Consider the following 18,333-nt stretch of genomic DNA (forward strand, 5'->3'; position numbering starts at 1 on the left):
CGATTTGTCAAAAATCGCACGATAAATCACATATCAATAACTAAACCAAATAGTTCTAATTTCCGAAATTAATAATCATGAGTAGAACAAAACAACCTATAATTTTTATATATTAATGCATTTTCGCATGTATTTATTATTGTAATTATAAAATATTTATTTTATTTTCAATGGAGCACGTATATAAGTAAATGCTATCATATTTAATAATAAATATTTATTAATTTCTTAAAAATATTTGTATAGTTCCGCCGTGAAGCGTGGCTTAATGTCTTGGTCTAGTGAAGCGTGGCTTAATGTCTTGGTCCAGTTATATAATGATTTCAATGTGTTTTATCTAATTTATAAATTTTTGTAACATATTTTAAAATATCATGAATTTACCATAATCTTCTAGAAAACTTCATAAAAATTTCATTACAATCCAAAAATTTTATAAAGTTTATGAAATAAATTTGAATATCATCGACTTTAAAAATTTATAAAATATTACTTCCTTCGTCTCACTAGATTATTAACATTTGAAATGGAGTATCGACATACATTTTAATACTTTTATCTAGTATAGTTTTATAACATATATTTAAAATTTTCTTTTTCTGAATAAAAGTTTAACGTTTAAACTTTTATTGAAAAAAAAAATTAAAAACAAGTTACGGAACTATAGTAAATAAGAACCTTAAAATACGTGCCGAACTTTTTATTTCAAACGTTAAGAACCTAGTGCAACGGATGGAGTAATTGATTGTCTCTGAAATGTGAATACAATAATATTTCAATAAAAATCAATAAATTTTTAACCAGATATGACAAATTTAATGAATGTTTTAAAAGTCTATCAAACAGTCACAAATTTTTAATATTCAAAAATATATGTTATATTCCTAATTAAATACACCTTCGTTAATATAACTAAAAATGCCCTTAATTTTTAATGTTAATCGCCATACGCGCTACCTCTAGTGTTAATAAGTCAATCAAATCCTAATTTACTTTATAAATTTATATAATAAAAATCCTCCCGTTTACATTTGATATTTATGATCGATATCTTCATTCACCTTATCACTTATTTTTTCACTGTGTAATTAGCTAATCAGTAATAATCAAATCTTCATAATGTACACAAGCACCGTAAGATAATAAAAACCAATTATTTTGAATAATGTCATTGATCTTTGCGGTGCTTATTGTCCTAAAAAATAAATATTTTCCGCATAAATTAAAAATATAATATATGTGCATGTCACGTGCTAAAAGATTACTTCCCTAAAAATAACTAGCAATTAACAATCATGATACGGGTATGGTACGCGCCACCTAATTATGCAACTAGAGTTTGTCCGTGCAACTCACGTGCTAGGAAATTAGCAACTAATAATCATGTCCACCGTAAGATAATAAAATCCAATTATTTTGAATAATGTCATTGATCTTTGCGGTGCTTATTATCCTAAAAAATAAATGTTTACCGCACAAATTAACAATATAATATATGTGCATGTCACGTGCTAAAAGATTATTTCACTAAATAACTAGCAATTAACAAACATGATACGGGTATGGTACGCGCCTCCTAATTATGCAACTAGAGTTTGTCCGTGCACGTGCGAGAAAATTAGCAACTAATAATCATGTTTATATCCCACGTGCTAAATATCCCACGTGCTAAAAACCCTGGTAACTAATAGTCAAGCAACTAGCATTATGCCGCTAGGTAAATATATGCAAAATCCATATCTGAGTAGCAATTTAGTCGGTTGCTATATTTGTAACAGACCCGTGACATATAAATCAAAGAAAATAAAAACTAGTCAAAATCTATTGGATTTTAGTTTTTAATTTAGTCATTAATTTACTCCAGTATCTTATTAATATCTACATAAAATAATTTTGAAATCCATAATTATTGCCTAATCGGTTTTAAATCAAAGCTGTATTTTAAATCATATAAATATAAGGCACTACCAACATGTTGTGATATAGTAAATCAGTAATGATCTAGAGTTTTATGTTACATTTACAGATGGAAGGCGATAACAACCAAAGCCAAGACTCTTCCCAAATGGTTCAACGTTTACTCCCACCTCATGAACCGCACCACTCTGATTTTGAAACCAATCCCCTGAACAACACCAATCCCCAGAACAACAACTCTACAGGGGGTGGCGGTTTTTTCCCAAAAAGTTGTCCACGAGGCCGTCTTCGTGGCTCCAAAAACAAGCCTAAGACTCCTGTTGTCCGCAATTGTGAGAGCTTCAATGTTCTCGAGGCGCACGTTCTTGAAATTTCATCGGGCGCTGACATAATGGAGACCCTTAACACATATGCAATACAGAGAGGCAGAGGTGTGTGTATCTTTAATGGGAAGGGGACAGTTTGGAATGTTATCATCCACCAACATGCTTCTTCTTCCTTGTCTGGGGGCGTTATTACACTGCCAGATGCTTTTGAGATTATTTCGATTACTGGGACAGTGCTTCCTCCCCCGGCTCCACCAGGATTCGGGAGCCTATCGATCTTTTTATCAGGAGGACAAGGGCAGGTTCTTGGGGGAAAAGTGGTAGGTCCGCTGATTGCCAAAGGTGCAGTTATTTTGATGGTGGCTACTTTTGCTAATGCGGTATTTGAGCGTATACCATTGGAGAGGCACGGGGCAGCAGAGCGGGAAAATGCAGCAAATGGTGCTAATCAGGTGCAGGAGGTTCAGCCACTAATATCTCAGGCATTTACCGTGATAGGAAGTGTTGGTACTAGTCTTTCTTTGTTTAATGCAGGGCCTGCTGTAGATTTGCCAAATAATTTTGTTGCACCAGGGCCTCCCTTTTAGATATTAAATCAACAACCCGTGTATTTAGATAAAAGGCTTCTAGACAATATTTCTTTTAGTGGGTTAATTTTTAAGTCAAAAAGATCGGTAGTTTGAGATCTAATAAAAGTTTACAAATTATTTAATGATAGAAGGGTATTCTCTTTGCTAATTTATGGACAATGATTTCTGAGATATATACTTTGTTAAGTTCATAATTAAATAATTACACTTTACTTGATATTTTTTTAATTAATTAATTTGTTTACTAGAAAATATGCCATTTTAATTGGAACTAATAACCAACTCATCATTCCATATTAGCTTAATCAAGGTATAATCTATTGGTCATATCTCTAAAACAAAATTTACTTATGCAATGTGTTAATATTTTTAATCAACAAAGTTAATTATTTTAAAACAGAATTATTCTCACATCTCTTCTATGAAAAAAAACCTTAATAACACATAATATTCCATTAATTTATCACATAATCCCATAAATACCTAAGAAAATTTGATGCAATGTAGTTACATTCAACTAATAAGTATTTCATAACTCCTTATGATTTACAAAACCGACATAATGTTGGGTCAGTTTTTGGTCAAAAAAATTATATAAACTATAAATGTAAATAATTTAAATTTGTTCTTTGTTAACTACAGTTGTTATTTTTATAATAGTTTACAAATTATACAAAATTCTATTATACTAGTTAGTAACATGTGTGAAGTACGGGCCTAAATTATAAAATATCAAATACTACATTTATATCTCTCCAATGGCCTTTTGTTTTGGCTACTTTGGAAAAAATGGGATTCTCATCCCCTTTTATCTCTTGGATTAAAGCTTGCATTTGCACAACAAAGTTTTCTATCAAACTTAATGGCATTATTCACGGTTATTTTGATGGTGCGCAAGGAATTCGCCAAGGTGATCCTTTGTCGCCTTATCTCTTCACTATATGCATCAATGTTCTCTGTTGTCTATTAAAGCCAAAGCCTCCTGCCTTCAAATATCATTGGAAATGCAAGCACTTGTTCCATTATGAGTGGGCTTCAGCCAAGCATTCACAAAAGCAATAGTTTTTTCTGCAATGCTTCCCCCGAGTTTTTTGATTGGTTTGATAATGATTTTTCTATTCCTAGAGGGTGTCTACCAGTTAAGTTTCTTGGGGTGTCTTCAATTTCTGGTCAGTTGTGCTTGAATGACTGCATTCCCCTGATTGATAAAATCACTGCTAGAATTCATAATTAGACTTCACTGCTACTCTCTTTTGCTGGAAGAGTTCGCCTAATAAACTCTGTTCTACATGCTATCGAGGCCTATTGGTGCAACCATTTTTTGCTTCCAACGGCGGTTCATGCACATATCCGATCTTTGTTGACTCGTTTTTTTGTGGAGGAGTAATATTAATCAGAAAGGTGGTGCTAAAATATCTTGGAGAATAGTTTGTCTCCCTAAGAAGGAAGGGGGCCTTGGTGTTCAAAATATGGTGGATTGAAATCGAGCTCAAATTATAGGTCACTTACTCAAGGTTGTCACAAAAAACTCTAATTTGTGGTCTACTTGGGTTAATGCTACTCTTCTTCGTAACAAACATTTCTGGACCATGAAAATTCCTCCTGACTCATCCTGGATCTGGAAAAAGGTTCTTAAACTTCGTAACATTGCATTGCAGTTCATCACCTATGATATAGGGAATGGATGCAATACTTCGTTGTGGTTTGATCCTTGGTGGGAAGGGGTCTGTCTTGTATCTACTTTGACATCTCCCATCATTCGTCAATGTGGTCTTTCAAGTACTGCTACTGTTGGTGTGCTGCTTCAAACTGGTCATTGGGCGTTGCCAACTCCCAACTCTAGACATCATCACGTGGATCCTCTCCTAACGCAATGGCTTGAATATTTTTCCTTTCCGGTTGTGCGTGTTCATGGAGAAGACAGGATACTTTGGGCAGGCATTCATGCTGTCAAGATAAAGACATGGAATATTTGGGATTCTATCAGAAATAGGGGAACTGAGATAAGTTGGGCTCCTGCGGTTTGGCACAAACTCACAATCTATCGTTATGCGCACCACCAATGGGTGGCTTGTCACGGGCGTCTCCCTACGCTTGCGTGCCTTGCTCGTTTTGGCATTGCTTTTTCTCAGATTTGTTACTTGTGTATAGGAGGTCTCGAGGCGGACAATCACCTTCTTAGACATTGTCCAACTGTGCTTTCGTACTTCGGAAAATTTGTACTCTCTTGCATGTGCACATTTTGGGTGACTCTTGGCTTCACTGTCTGGAGTTAGTTTTACAGATTGAAGACAGGCTACTTCGTACCCTTTCTTTATATTGCCTTCAGATCTTTTGTTATCATATTTGGAGGGAAAGAAATGCACGGGTTCATGATAAAAGCTGTTTTGGGTCTCAACAACTTTTTGACGAGATCATGGTCGATTTCAAAGCAAAATTAGCTAGTTCTTTATGGTTCTCTAAACTAGTTTCTACTAGGCCTGAGTATATTTTTTGATTGCTTTCTATCTTCAATCTGCTTGTAGATTGATTATAGATAGTCCCATTTATGGCCTGTCATAGAGTTTGGGTATATCCCTTATTTTTCTTAGTTTCTACAATATATACATACTTAGCAACAACAAAAAATCTCTCCAACATAATATTATTAAGACTCGAAAAAAAAAGATCACGAAAACTTATCATATTAAAGCGGTTTGTTTATAAATACTCGTTAACGACATATACTTTTTAATTATTATACTGAGATCATTCCTCAGAATACTAACAATTTAAAGTGTTTTACTTTACAAAATTTATTAAATACTATAAAGTGTGAATAGCAATAAATAATATTTAATTATAGGTAGTCATAATAATTAAATCCAAGTGAAATTATAGAAGATACATTACAAATTAATTTTTTTTTAATTACATTATTGCAAAGAATCAAAATATAGTGAAATTATTAATAAGCATTATTAAAAGTGTATAATAAGTAAATCTTATTTAACTATGTATAGTCATGCTAAATTGAAATCTAAGTAAAATCATAAAAGTTAAATTATAAATAAATTTTATGTAGGTTATGGGGAATCGAACCATGTTAAAATTAAATAATTGAAAATTATATCAATAAATTTTGAATAAAAACGTAGTTGTAGGGAATCAAACTCGCGATTACAATGAGAGTCTTAATAAATTGTTGTGTTCCATTTAAAGAGTGTATTACTTATTAAAAAATTGTATATAAAAAATAAAGTGTAAATAAAATAGAAGTCAATTCGTCACACTATTATTATAACCAAAAGTCAACAAAACTACAAAGAAAAATAGTCAAGTAAGTAGTTATGATTTAGTGATATAAAATTTAAAAAATATATATATAAATATCTAATAAGTACCAAAATTTAGTAATTTGTTACTTTTCATATGTTTATGTTCCAATAAATTATGGCTTAATTGTTTATAAAAATTAAATAGTACAGGTTAAAAAAAATCTAAAAAAAAGTATGTCAATATGTGTTAGTACTTGGATGAACACTAACTACTATAAAATAAAGTCTACAATTCATTTCATGTTAGTACTTATAATTTAATAACATAAAATTTTAAAAAAATATATATATATATAATTATATGGTGAGTACCAAATTTGGTACTTTAGTAATTTTGTATTTCAATCAAAGATGATTTCATTTATTAATAAAAGTGTGGAATTAATATTACTTAATATTTATATTTATTTTTTTCAATATAAATTGTTTAATAGTACTTAATTATTGATATGAAGTTATTTTTAAAATTAAAATAATTATCTTGGAAGAATAAGAGGAAAAGAAGGAGAACTGATTTTGAACAATAAAGTAAGGCAGATGGTTAACCATCTAACTCGTTATAATAAGAAAGACAAACAATATGGTCAAAGACTCCTCGTATACGGTATATTTCACTTTTTATAATATAAAAAAGGTTAATTATTGTTAAGAAGTTGTTTTTTAAATTAAAATAATCACTTTTTAATATTATTTGTTTAACTTTTTTAATATAGTTTGTTTAATATTACTTAATTATTGATAAAAAAATTATCTTTGAAATTAAAATAATTATATTTTTCTGTATAATTTGTTTAATATCGCTCCTTAAAAATGTTTTTCTATATAATAAAAGTAAAGAGTTGCTTAGATGAAAATTAACTAATAGAAAATAAAGTCTGCAGAGAATTGAAGTTGTTAATAGTTGAGATTTAATAATATTATCATATTTTAAAAACAATTATATGGTCATGATACTAATGGATAGAGGACAAAGTCAATTTGTGTTAACAGTTGTACCAAATTTGGTAATTCAATATTTTGATAATAAAGAGTATAGATGGCTCCAAAAGGGGCTCCAAAAGGTTCTCTTCAAATCGCAAATGAAAAAACGACCAAACATAAAAGGGAAATTATGTTTTTAATAGTTGAAGATAAGGTCTTGTACTATAACCCACTTCGAAAAACTCAACTTATTATAAATTATGAATTATAAAAAAATCCATTATATGTCTCTCCAAAAGGTCCTCTTTAAACCCCAAAGCCCAGTTAACAAGTCACCAAACATAGAAGGTAATTTATTTTGATGAGATTCTAGTATAATAGTCAAAAAAGTTGAGTTCGTGTTGTATAGCATGTTGGAGGCTCACTGTTATTAGGCCCGTATAACGTGTTTGGGCCAAAGAAGATAAGGCACTACGTGGACTGAAGAATGGTCGGCCCAATAACGAGGACGACGGTTTGTCCAATAAAGATGAGGACACAGTCTCCTAGCCACAACTGCCACATCCCCCCTCTAAACGCAACGAACCGACAAGTTCGGAGAGTAACGTTGATGGTTAAGGTTATGTACATAAAAAAAATTCATTCATCAACACACACTCTCGGATCAAATTAATATCTTGTATTTCGAATTATCCATACAAAAACCAGTTAACTTATTCTCATATCGGAGGTGAATCGGGGGATCATCTACCGCATTCATCTCTTTATAGGCCGAAGTTTATTCATCGGGACGGAGACCAAGTCGGCAGAGAATTGGTCATAATATTTGGCACCGTTTGTGGGAATACGAGATTAAGTCCTGAGTTCGAGACGATGACTAAAAGCAACATTGAGCAGGGCCATTCGGGGTTCACCGATCCGAAAACTAATCCTACGATGCAATCTGTGATTAACCCTCGGAATCTGGGAGCTGATTTCGATGAGGAAGCCGAAATAGTCCCAACTCCTGAAGAACAGGAGATGCTAAGAAAGCTGAGAGCAGAAAATATCGCCAAAGAAAAGGGAAAATTGAAAGAGGCCGATGAGACTGAATAAAGGACCAAAAATGGGAGGTCGATGTGCTGAAACTCAAGGTCATAAAGCTACGAAGGGAAGAGTTAAAACTGGAGGAGAGAGTGTTTAAAACATCACTCGAAGAAACCAAAGGGGCTAAGAGTACTCGAAAAGTGAAACGAGTCCACGTTAAGGAAGATGAGTCCACGTTAAGAAATAGAGGCATATCGACCTCTTCCAAGAGAAGAGAACAGTTTTTGAAAATGACTAAGTTCAATGGGAGAGGGATCCTGAAGATAATTGTGACAAATATGAATTATTGATGACTGGCGTGGGTCATATCCAGACGATATTGTGTAAGATATTTAAGACGTACCTGAAAAGAGGGACTTCGATGTGGTACAAATCGCTTCGTCCATATTCGATCCATTCATATGAGCAGCTGAAGGAAAAGTTATAAGGCACTATTTACACCTATGCCGAAGAGACAAAGATAATGAGACTCTCATCCATTGTAGGCAGTGGAAAAATGAGTCCCTAGGTGATTACCTAGCCAGGTTTAAGGAGGAAGCAGACATGGTCACCGATCTGAATAAGAAAAAGGCTATGGAATATCTAACCACTGGACTGGACCCAATCAAAGATAAAAAAAACTCATATGATCTCTTTATGATTATCCCCCAAAATATCTTAATGACATATATGTGATGGGTAGGAACATTCGGAGGAAAATGGAAATTCTGGAAGGGTATAGAGAGCCACGAAGAGAGGGCCGAAGCTGGCAGTCCGGTCTTATGAGTACTCTCGAGGGTCCAACCGTGACCGAAGGGATGATCGTAGGAATGATAATAAAAAATAGACTGGTCGGGGCCTGGAAAGGTGAAAAGATGGAGATTTGACCGCGTTTACACCTCTTAATGCGTCAATCTCCAAGATTCTCCATGAGATTAAAGGAAAGACATGTTTTTTCCATCTCGCCAAAATAAAAATGGCTGATCACCAGAAGAATTCGGACAAGTACTGTGACTACCATCAGGATAAGGGGCATAATACAGATGAATTCTTCCACCTGAAGAAGATAATTGAGAAGATTATTAAGGCCAGAGAATTGAATAAGTTTGTAAGGGATCTGAGGGACAAGATGGAACAGAATGATGCAAGAAATAGAGGGACCGAAGAAAGATATCAGGGAGAGGTGAAGACCATCTCAGGTGGCAGTGCCCTCGGTCTTGATAGCAAGAATGCCAGAAAGAGGTACCCGCCAAGTTTATAACATGTGTCAGTTCAGCCTTGCCAGGAAGGCCACGCCCCTCTCCTTTACCGAAGAGGACTATGAGGATGTCATATGCCCTCATGAGGACCCACTTGTAATATCTTGTTCCATCGGACATACACTAAGATGAACCTAGCGGGACAATAAATGGAACTGTGCCGCGAAACACCTCTCGAGGCCTTTGGTGGACATCATATCCCCTCTGAAGGTACGATCACTTTACTTGTTATTATCGGTAAATTGCCCTGTACTGCTGAAATATAGGTCAAGTTCTATATTGAGGGTTGAAAGCCAGTATAATCCACTCTTTGGCCGACCCTTCTTATCCGTTTTCCAAGTCGTGGAGTACATACCCCATCTCAAGCTGAAGTTCCCCACGGAAAAGGGGGTTGGTATGATGAGAGGGGACCAGAAGATGACGAGGATTATCATGCTCGAGGACCTCGACAAAGACAAGGAGTACGAGGAGAATGACTTAAAAGGGAAAAGAAAGTGTTTTGAAGCCGAACCAAGTCGGAATAAATAGTTACTGAATATTGAACTGAAGAAGTTTGGAGCCGGCCTGTCTTGCCCAATTGCCGAGCATGGGGCCGAAGTAGGAGAGGTCGAGCTCTACGCTAGATGTTCAGGAAAGATGGTTCGTATAGGAAAAAATATGGAACCTGACCTGAAGGAGAAGGTTATCGCAGTGGTAAGGAAATACCAAGAGGTCTTCGCATAGGATCCTGAAGATATGCACGGGCTAGATCCGAAGACAGCTAAGCATTGCCTTAATGTGAAGCTCGAGGCTAAGCCCGTGAGACAAAAGAAGAGAACCTTCGCCTCAGAGCGACAGAAACTTATGGAAGCCGAGGTTGAAAAGTTATTGGAAGCCAAGTTCATTGAGATTGAATACTATGATTGGCTTGCTAATGTAGTCGCAGTTAAGAAAGCAAACAATAAATGGAGGATGTGTGTAGACTACACAGACTTTAATAAAGCATGTCTGAAAGATCATTACCTCTTGTCGAGCATTGACCAGCTGATAGATGACACGGCCGGCTACGAAGTCCTCGGCTTTCTTGATACCTTTTCGGGTTACCATCAGATAATCATGAATACGGCTGATATCCCAAAGACAGCCTTCATCACGCCAAAGGGAACATACGCATACATTAAAATGCCCTTTAACCTGAAGAATGTAGTGTCAACCTTTCAACGTATAATCAATATAGTCTTCAAATAACAAATTGGGCGCAATATGGAATGTTATGTGGACGATATGATTGTTAAGTCACTTTTCCAGGACCACGCTGAAGACCTCCGAGAATGTTTTGAAACTCTTAGAAAAAATAGCATAAAGATTAATCTGAGCAAGTGCATAAGAAAAAGGGGATCGATTATATACCGTAATTAGGATAGGGGAATGATTCAAATCTCGATTATGGGTCCACTATCCTCCCCGATTTAATCTCCCTCGGCTTGTTGTGTTTGTTGTTTGTTGTGTTGTGTGTCTGTGTTTGTCTGTGTTGTGCGTCTGGATTTTTATCTGTGTTCTGTGAGTGTTTGCCAGGGATTGCATAAGAAATAACTGACCCCAACCGCTGAAATTGTCCGCGGTCTGTGGGCTAGGGGTAATTTGGTAATTACACCGTACCGTGGACAATTTCCGCGGTCCCTTTCATGTTATTTTTAATCCCAGCCGTAAGATTATCATCAATATGCACTATATATATGTATATCTCCTCTCTCATTAATCTCTAGAAAAAGGTAATATCTTTTAAATATATGCTTTGCTTTGAAATGGGACCTCGGTTCTTTAGCCTGCGCAATGGCTCCATTGTTATCGCAATAAAGATCAACTAGATATGTGATCGATGGAACCACACTAAGTCCCGTTATAAATTTCTACATCCAAACAACCTCATTGGTTGCTTCACTGGCAGCAATATACTCAGCTTCCATTGTAGAATCAGCTAATTTCTCTTGTTTTAAACTTTTCCAGCTTACAGCACCTCCATTAAGGAAAAACATAAAACGTAACTGAGATATTGAATCGTCTCTGTCTGTTTGGAAGCTAGCATCAGTGTAACCCAGTATAACTAGCTTCTCATCTCCTCCATACACTAAGAATAAATCTTTTGTCCTCTTTAAGTACTTGAGAATATTCTTGATAGTTGTCCAGCACCTGAATTAGACTAGTATCTACTCATCATGCTCAAGGCATACAAAATATCAGGACGATTATATATAATCGCATACAAAAATTCCAATTGCTGAAGCATATGGAACTTTGCTCATACAGCCCTTATCATCTAATGATATAGGGCAGTTATCTTTTGAGATCACTATCCCATCAGACATTGGGACATATCCTCTTTTTGCCTCTTGTATCCCAAAACGATGCAATACTTTGTCTATGTATGTACTCAGACTTAGGCCGATTAATCTCCTTGATCTATCTCTAAAGATCTTGATCCCTAATATGTAAGTAGCATCGCCTAAGTTATTCATTGAGAAACTATTTCCCAATCAAGTCTTAACAGCCTGTAAAGGAGGTATGTCATTCCCTATTAGTAATATGTCATCTACATATAGTACTAGGAAAGCCACATGGCTCCCACTAACCTTCTTGTAAATACATGGTTCATCTTCCTTTTGAATAAAGCCAACTCTTTGACTGTTAATCAAAAGAATGATTCCATCTCCTTGAGGCTTGCTTCAATCCATAAATAGATCGAAGCAACTTACAGACCATCTTAACAAACTTTGGATCCAAAAAAACCCTCAGGTTGTATCATGTATACATCATCTTCAAGGCTCCCATTTAAGAAAGCGGTTTTAACATCCATTTGCCAAATCTCATAGTAGTATTGAGCAGCTACTGCTAGCAAAATCCTAATGGACTTGACCATAGCAACTGGTAAAAAAGTCTCATCATAGTCTATACCATGAATTTATTTGAAACATTTTTCCACTAGTGCCGCCTTATAGGTCTGTACTTTACCATCTATTTTAGTTTTCTTCTTAAAACCCCACTTGCATCCTTTAGGTTTTATCCCTTCAGGTGGATCAACTAAAGTCCATACTTTATTTTGATACATGGATTCCATCTCGGATTTCATGGCCTCTAGTTATCTCTCAGAGTATGGACTGTTCATAGCTTCTTGGTAGATAAGAGGTTCATCATTGTCTATAAGCATCACATCATCATCTTGAGTCAATAAAAATCCATAATATCTCTCTCACTCATGAAGAACCCTACTAGATTTACGAACAACCTATGTTTCCGGAGCAGGAACATCTTCATCGAGATCTATAGTCCTCCAACTATTTTTCTTGTAAAGTAACTCTATTTCAAAAAATACAGCAGTCCGAGCAACAGACACTTGGTTCTCAGTAGAATTATATAAACTACACCCTTTGTTTCTTCACGATATCCCATAAAATAACATTTATCTAATTTTGGTCCTAGCTTGTCAGAGACCAAGCGTTTCACAAATGCTTTGCATCCCCATACTTTCATAAATGACCTGCTATGATGTTTCTCAGTTCATATCTCATATGGAGTCTTTTTAACCGATTTAGTTAGAACTCGATTTAGTGTATATGTAGCCATTTCCAGAGCATAACCCTAGAAATTTATTGGAAGATCCTTTAGACTCATCATCGATCGTACCATGTCCAACAAGGTATGATTTCTTCTCTCAGAAACTATGTTCCATTGAGGCATTCCCGAAGGAGTAAACTATGTTCCAATGAGACAAGCTTTGCATTCTTCGTATGATTCATAATTCAAATTTATCCAGGTAGCCATCTTTATGTAACTTAGAAATGCGTTTCTCATTTATGTGGCCTAAATGACAATGCCAGAGGTATGTTTGATTTGAGTCTATCATCTTATTGCGTTTATTATCATTACTATTTATTTTATAGACATGAGTATCAAGATCAAGAACATATAAACTATTAAACAAATGTGCAACCCCATGGCTAGCATTTCAATAAAAAGGAAAAACATTTTTCTTAATCAAAAATGAAAAACCTTTCTTATCCAAATAAGAAACCGAAATAATGTTTTTACAAATCGCAGGCACGTAAAAATAGTTATCTAGTTCTAAAATAAGCCCGGTGGGTAATGATAAATGATAAGTCCCTACAGCTAAAGTAGCAATCTTTACTCTATTCCCAACACGTAGATCGACTTCTCCCTTCGCCAATATCCTACTTTCATGCAGTTCCTGCATATTTATACAAATGTGAGAACCATATCCATTATCTAATACCCATAAACTAGAAGTAGAAAAGTTAACTTTTATACCATAAATACCTGAATCAGAAGCGCCGGCAGCCTTCTTATTTTCCAGATCCTCCAAAAAAGCATGATAGTTTCTCTTCCAATGACCCGGTTTCTTGCAATAGTGACAAGTATCGCCCTTTGCAATACCGCCTCCAGGCTTCAAAGCCTATTTGGGAGAAGTTTTGAGAGCAGTACCAGATTTGGATCACATTCTCTTCTTGCCTTTCCATTTACCTTTCCCTTTGTCTCTCTCTTTGATCACCATCATTATGGGAGCAGGGGACACCGTCTGAATGTTGGTCTCGGCAGTTTCCAACATAGCCAACAATTTGGTAGGTATCTTGTCTCACATTTATGTTGTAATTCATTAAAAATTGAGCACAGTGGTTGTTCAAAGATTGTAGGATCAGATCTATATAGGCTTCCGTCCCAATATTAGAACCCATAGTAGCAAGGTACTCCATATATTCAATCATCTTCAAAATATGCGGTCCAACCAAATCACGATCACCCTGTTTGCATGCATACAAAGCTTTGCTTGTATCAAATCTCTCTTGACGAGCCCGTTCTTCAAACATACATTTAAGGTGATCAATCATGATATAAGCATTTATATGCTCATATTGTTTCTAAAGCTCAGGACTCATAGCCGCTAGCATCAAATAGGTGACATACATGTCAGCATCTATATGCTTTTGATAAGCAGCCTGTTGAACATGTGTTGCCCCTTCAGGAAGAGGTTCAGGGCGAGGAACATTAATGACATGGAACTTTCGCTCCTTCCTGAGGACTATCCTCTGGTTCCTTTTCCAATCAAGGAAGTTTGTTCATGTCAGCTTGTCCTTCTCAAGGACTGGCCACACGAAGAAGTTGTTTGAGTTATTTATCATTTGATATCTATAATATTAAAATACATAAAATGAATTAGTCTACAGATGCTCATTAGATTATGTTCAAGTGATTATTTATATATATTCAAAATATATATCTCCTACTATTTTTATCAAATCAATAGCCCTAACTATTAATTCGGAAAGAAAATCTTCAATATCCTTTCCGGTGAGCCAAGATCCAAATTTCACAACATTTTAGTTCAGCTTTGGCTTTACTCCTAAAACATGATTTAATAAGATAGACAGTATTTGTTAATTATATCAACTATATAACTCTTGGAGAGTTCGATGGAACAACATTTGTTCATATTTATCTAATAAATCTCGCCAAACTCCATGCCTCTAAGTTCACAATCCTATTGTGGTAACTTAGTTAAGTCAAACATAATAGTCAGAAAGTATTAATATACTTCACCGCATCTCCCACTATAGATGGGAGTACTTCGCTCTTGCGAACCCACTCTTATCGATGTAGGGGTTAACGCGTTGGACATATTGGAAGGCATGTGAACAACTTAATATGAGCTTTAGGGTTTTGTAAATATTAAAACGATCATGATCCCATCATAAAGAGATTATCAATTGTTCCTTGAATAATATACTTCAAATCAAAATTTGTCAATGGTTTGATTTCCCAGTAGAGAGGGAGTCACAATGGTCTCTCTTAAAACCCGCAACCTTACAAGTTCAATGTACCCGCTTTTTGACAAAATTGCCCCATATCAGAAATAAAGAAAATTCTTATTTTTATTCTGTATTTCTAAAATACAAGAATCTCATGTTCGTTTGTTAAATTTTAAAATCTTGAATCGTGACAAATTTTATCTTCTTTAGCAGGCATTGCGTGGGTGAATTATCTAATATATACATACATTGCTAATCTAATTAAGCATACATCATTCTAACTACTCTATAGATTCATTCATCACATGATATATGTAAAGTGCAATAAAATAAACGTGGTAGGTTATGGCCCCATCCTATGTGATCTTCATCAAGCTCATGATCAAGATCATGGTCAATCTAAGGTGGTTAAGTAAATAAATACAACTATCTATTACATCATATGTCTTCTTACTTTATTTGCTTCCTTGTATAGCTTTCTTGGATCACATTCAATGGACTCCTTTTTCTAGTCTTCAAGTCTTCAGGTGCATTACATAAATAAAATATAAAAGACTAATCTAATAAACTTACAAGAAGAACTCGAGTTACATTCGAGATTTAATATTACATGATTCAAAACGACATGCAAGTCATATTTAAAAACTAAAACCATAATTAAAAAACATTAATCTAATGTCTAAAGATCATAACCATCCACCATGCTTAAATAACATATATTAATATAATTTATTATATACTTATTATTATTAATCTAATTAATCATATCAAGTGGAACATATATGAAACACTATTTTACAGAACAAACTCCGCTGAAAATTTTGAAAAAAAACATCATAATCAAAACAGAAACTTTCTGCTTGATTCTTCATGTCTGTATCATTGTATCATATACATACAGTATGTTCCAGTCCCCTATTATGTCCATACACAATTAATCATAATAAAAGTCATCTCAGATCATCAACACATGCATAATATCTTCATATATATCATGGAAGATCGTCAACATATATAATATCATCATATTTATCATGGCTAATCATTAACACATGCATAATATCATAATATCTATCATGGAAGATTATCAACACATGCATAATATACAAATCGCAAACATATAGTCATGACAGAATGTATACATGATATTATCATCAAAATCAGTAAACACATAAACGAATTAAAACCTTTCGCAAGTAGCTATGATATCATTGTTGGGTTTCGGGATATAAAAACACAACGGAACAATAAATAAAACCGTAAAAATAGATAAAAACTGAAACCCACCGCATGATCCATGCGAAAAAATATTTAATTTGTGGATGAGATATTTACCTTAAAGTATTTTACGATTATGGTTGTCAAAAAGAGATCATTACTTCAACCCAACACCACTTATCTCGCCTTAACGATCTACGCCGTATAGGTATCCATACGAAATCCGGTACGGAGGAGGCGTGTACTAGCACCGGAAATTGAACTCGTTCTACTTCTCTCTCTCCCTCTGCTACTAGGGTTTTGTTATAAAAACGTAGTTACCTAATTCATCCCTAAAAGAGATTATATATGAGAGAAAAAAATGAGTTATAACCCTAATCCAACAATATAGTCATATTAAATATTAAATTCTAATTTATTGTCTAATTAAGTCTCACTTAATTATCCAATAACTAAATTTCTAATTTAATAATAATAAATTTGAATTTCATTTAATCTATTAATTAATTCCAACTTAATTAAAATTAAATAATAAAAAATTCATATTTAATTCAAATTTGAGTATAAATTAAATATTCCTCCAAACTTTCTTTTTGCGTCGACCCTATAGGTTATTATTATGTTGGCAAATTATTAAATATCTCATATTAAAATTATAAATAATGAGTGGCATCCAGAAATACATCATTGCTACGCAAGTAATAATAATTAAATCGGTGATCGATTAAACCTTTCGTGAATAATGTACAATATAATATAATCCATCTAACTATATATTATAGATTAAACTCAAGGCATGTTATGTGTCATCCTCTTCATGGTTTAATCGCGGGTTCCATGATCAATGAGTAGACTATCATTCCAAATCAACTTTTGAGCGCGGCGTCACGCATTTCATAGTCTAGCTCGCACAAGAGGCCAATAATATTACTTCAAATAGGAAGGTTAAATCATTTCTAGATCATTCATATTTCTCATATGATTTATTATACATCTAAAGTCCAATTTCATCATTACCCGGTCATATTAATCATCTTATAGAAATATAATGATTTCAAGTCGAAGGACCATTACATCATTATCACTGTGAGAATTACTTATCAACACACATATAAAATCTCACATTTGGTCTCTCCAGCACCATGTATATTTACATCTACCCGTGTTTTCGATTTTACTATCACTATACGTATGATCAATAAGATGTGATTATCAGTCAATAAACACACTAGTCTTAATGCATTATTATTGTCCCATAATAATAACAGTCGACTAGAGATATTTAGGATATAATACTAGTCACGTACTTAAAGATATAGAATTCATATCATATTAAAAGGACATTTATTAATCTAATATTTATATCGCAGTAAATTAAGATATAATAAACTATGAAAGAATAATCGATTGAACATAAATATTAATAATCCAAATATCATAAACAAAATATAATAGGGTTATGTGTAGGGCACAAATACTAACAATAACAACCTAAAAACATATCTAGAAGATTTTTTTAAAACTTAATTAATCATCTTCAGAGTCTTCATTATTTTAGCATTTCTTATATCTTTGTCCTAGCATGCATTCTTTTATGTCATAATCTTTGATCACAACGTTGTCTTTTTGCCTTCATTAGTGAATTTAAATTCATTTAGAGTAGCTTTTTCCATACAACTCTTCATAGCTCTCCAAGTGTACTTGTTCCTCCCTTCTTAATTACAATAGCAAGTCTTTGTGAAAGAACTACCATGAGAAAATAAGTATTTGAGAGGTCTCTTGGTCCCACCCTAAACATTCTAAGAACCTAAAATTATTTGTTATCTCATGTCATTCTCCAGTACGTACAATTTACATAACATGAATATGAATGGTTAGTATTAATGAATACCTAAGTTCATTTTAAAATTGAAAAATGATCG

At 34.0% G+C, this 18,333-nt stretch overlaps 1 protein-coding gene across 1 annotated transcript; it reads left to right on the forward strand.

The window, feature by feature from the left end:
- Positions 1–2,026: 2,026 nt before the first annotated feature.
- Positions 2,027–2,830, forward strand: LOC141680560 (AT-hook motif nuclear-localized protein 29-like). Its single transcript, XM_074486753.1, has one exon. The coding sequence runs from the start codon at positions 2,027–2,029 to the stop codon at positions 2,828–2,830; it is 804 nt and encodes a 267-aa protein (XP_074342854.1).
- Positions 2,831–18,333: the final 15,503 nt, after the last annotated feature.

This window comes from Apium graveolens, chromosome 8 (genome assembly GCF_009905375.1).
Source record: "Apium graveolens cultivar Ventura chromosome 8, ASM990537v1, whole genome shotgun sequence".
NCBI lineage: Eukaryota > Viridiplantae > Streptophyta > Magnoliopsida > Apiales > Apiaceae > Apium > Apium graveolens.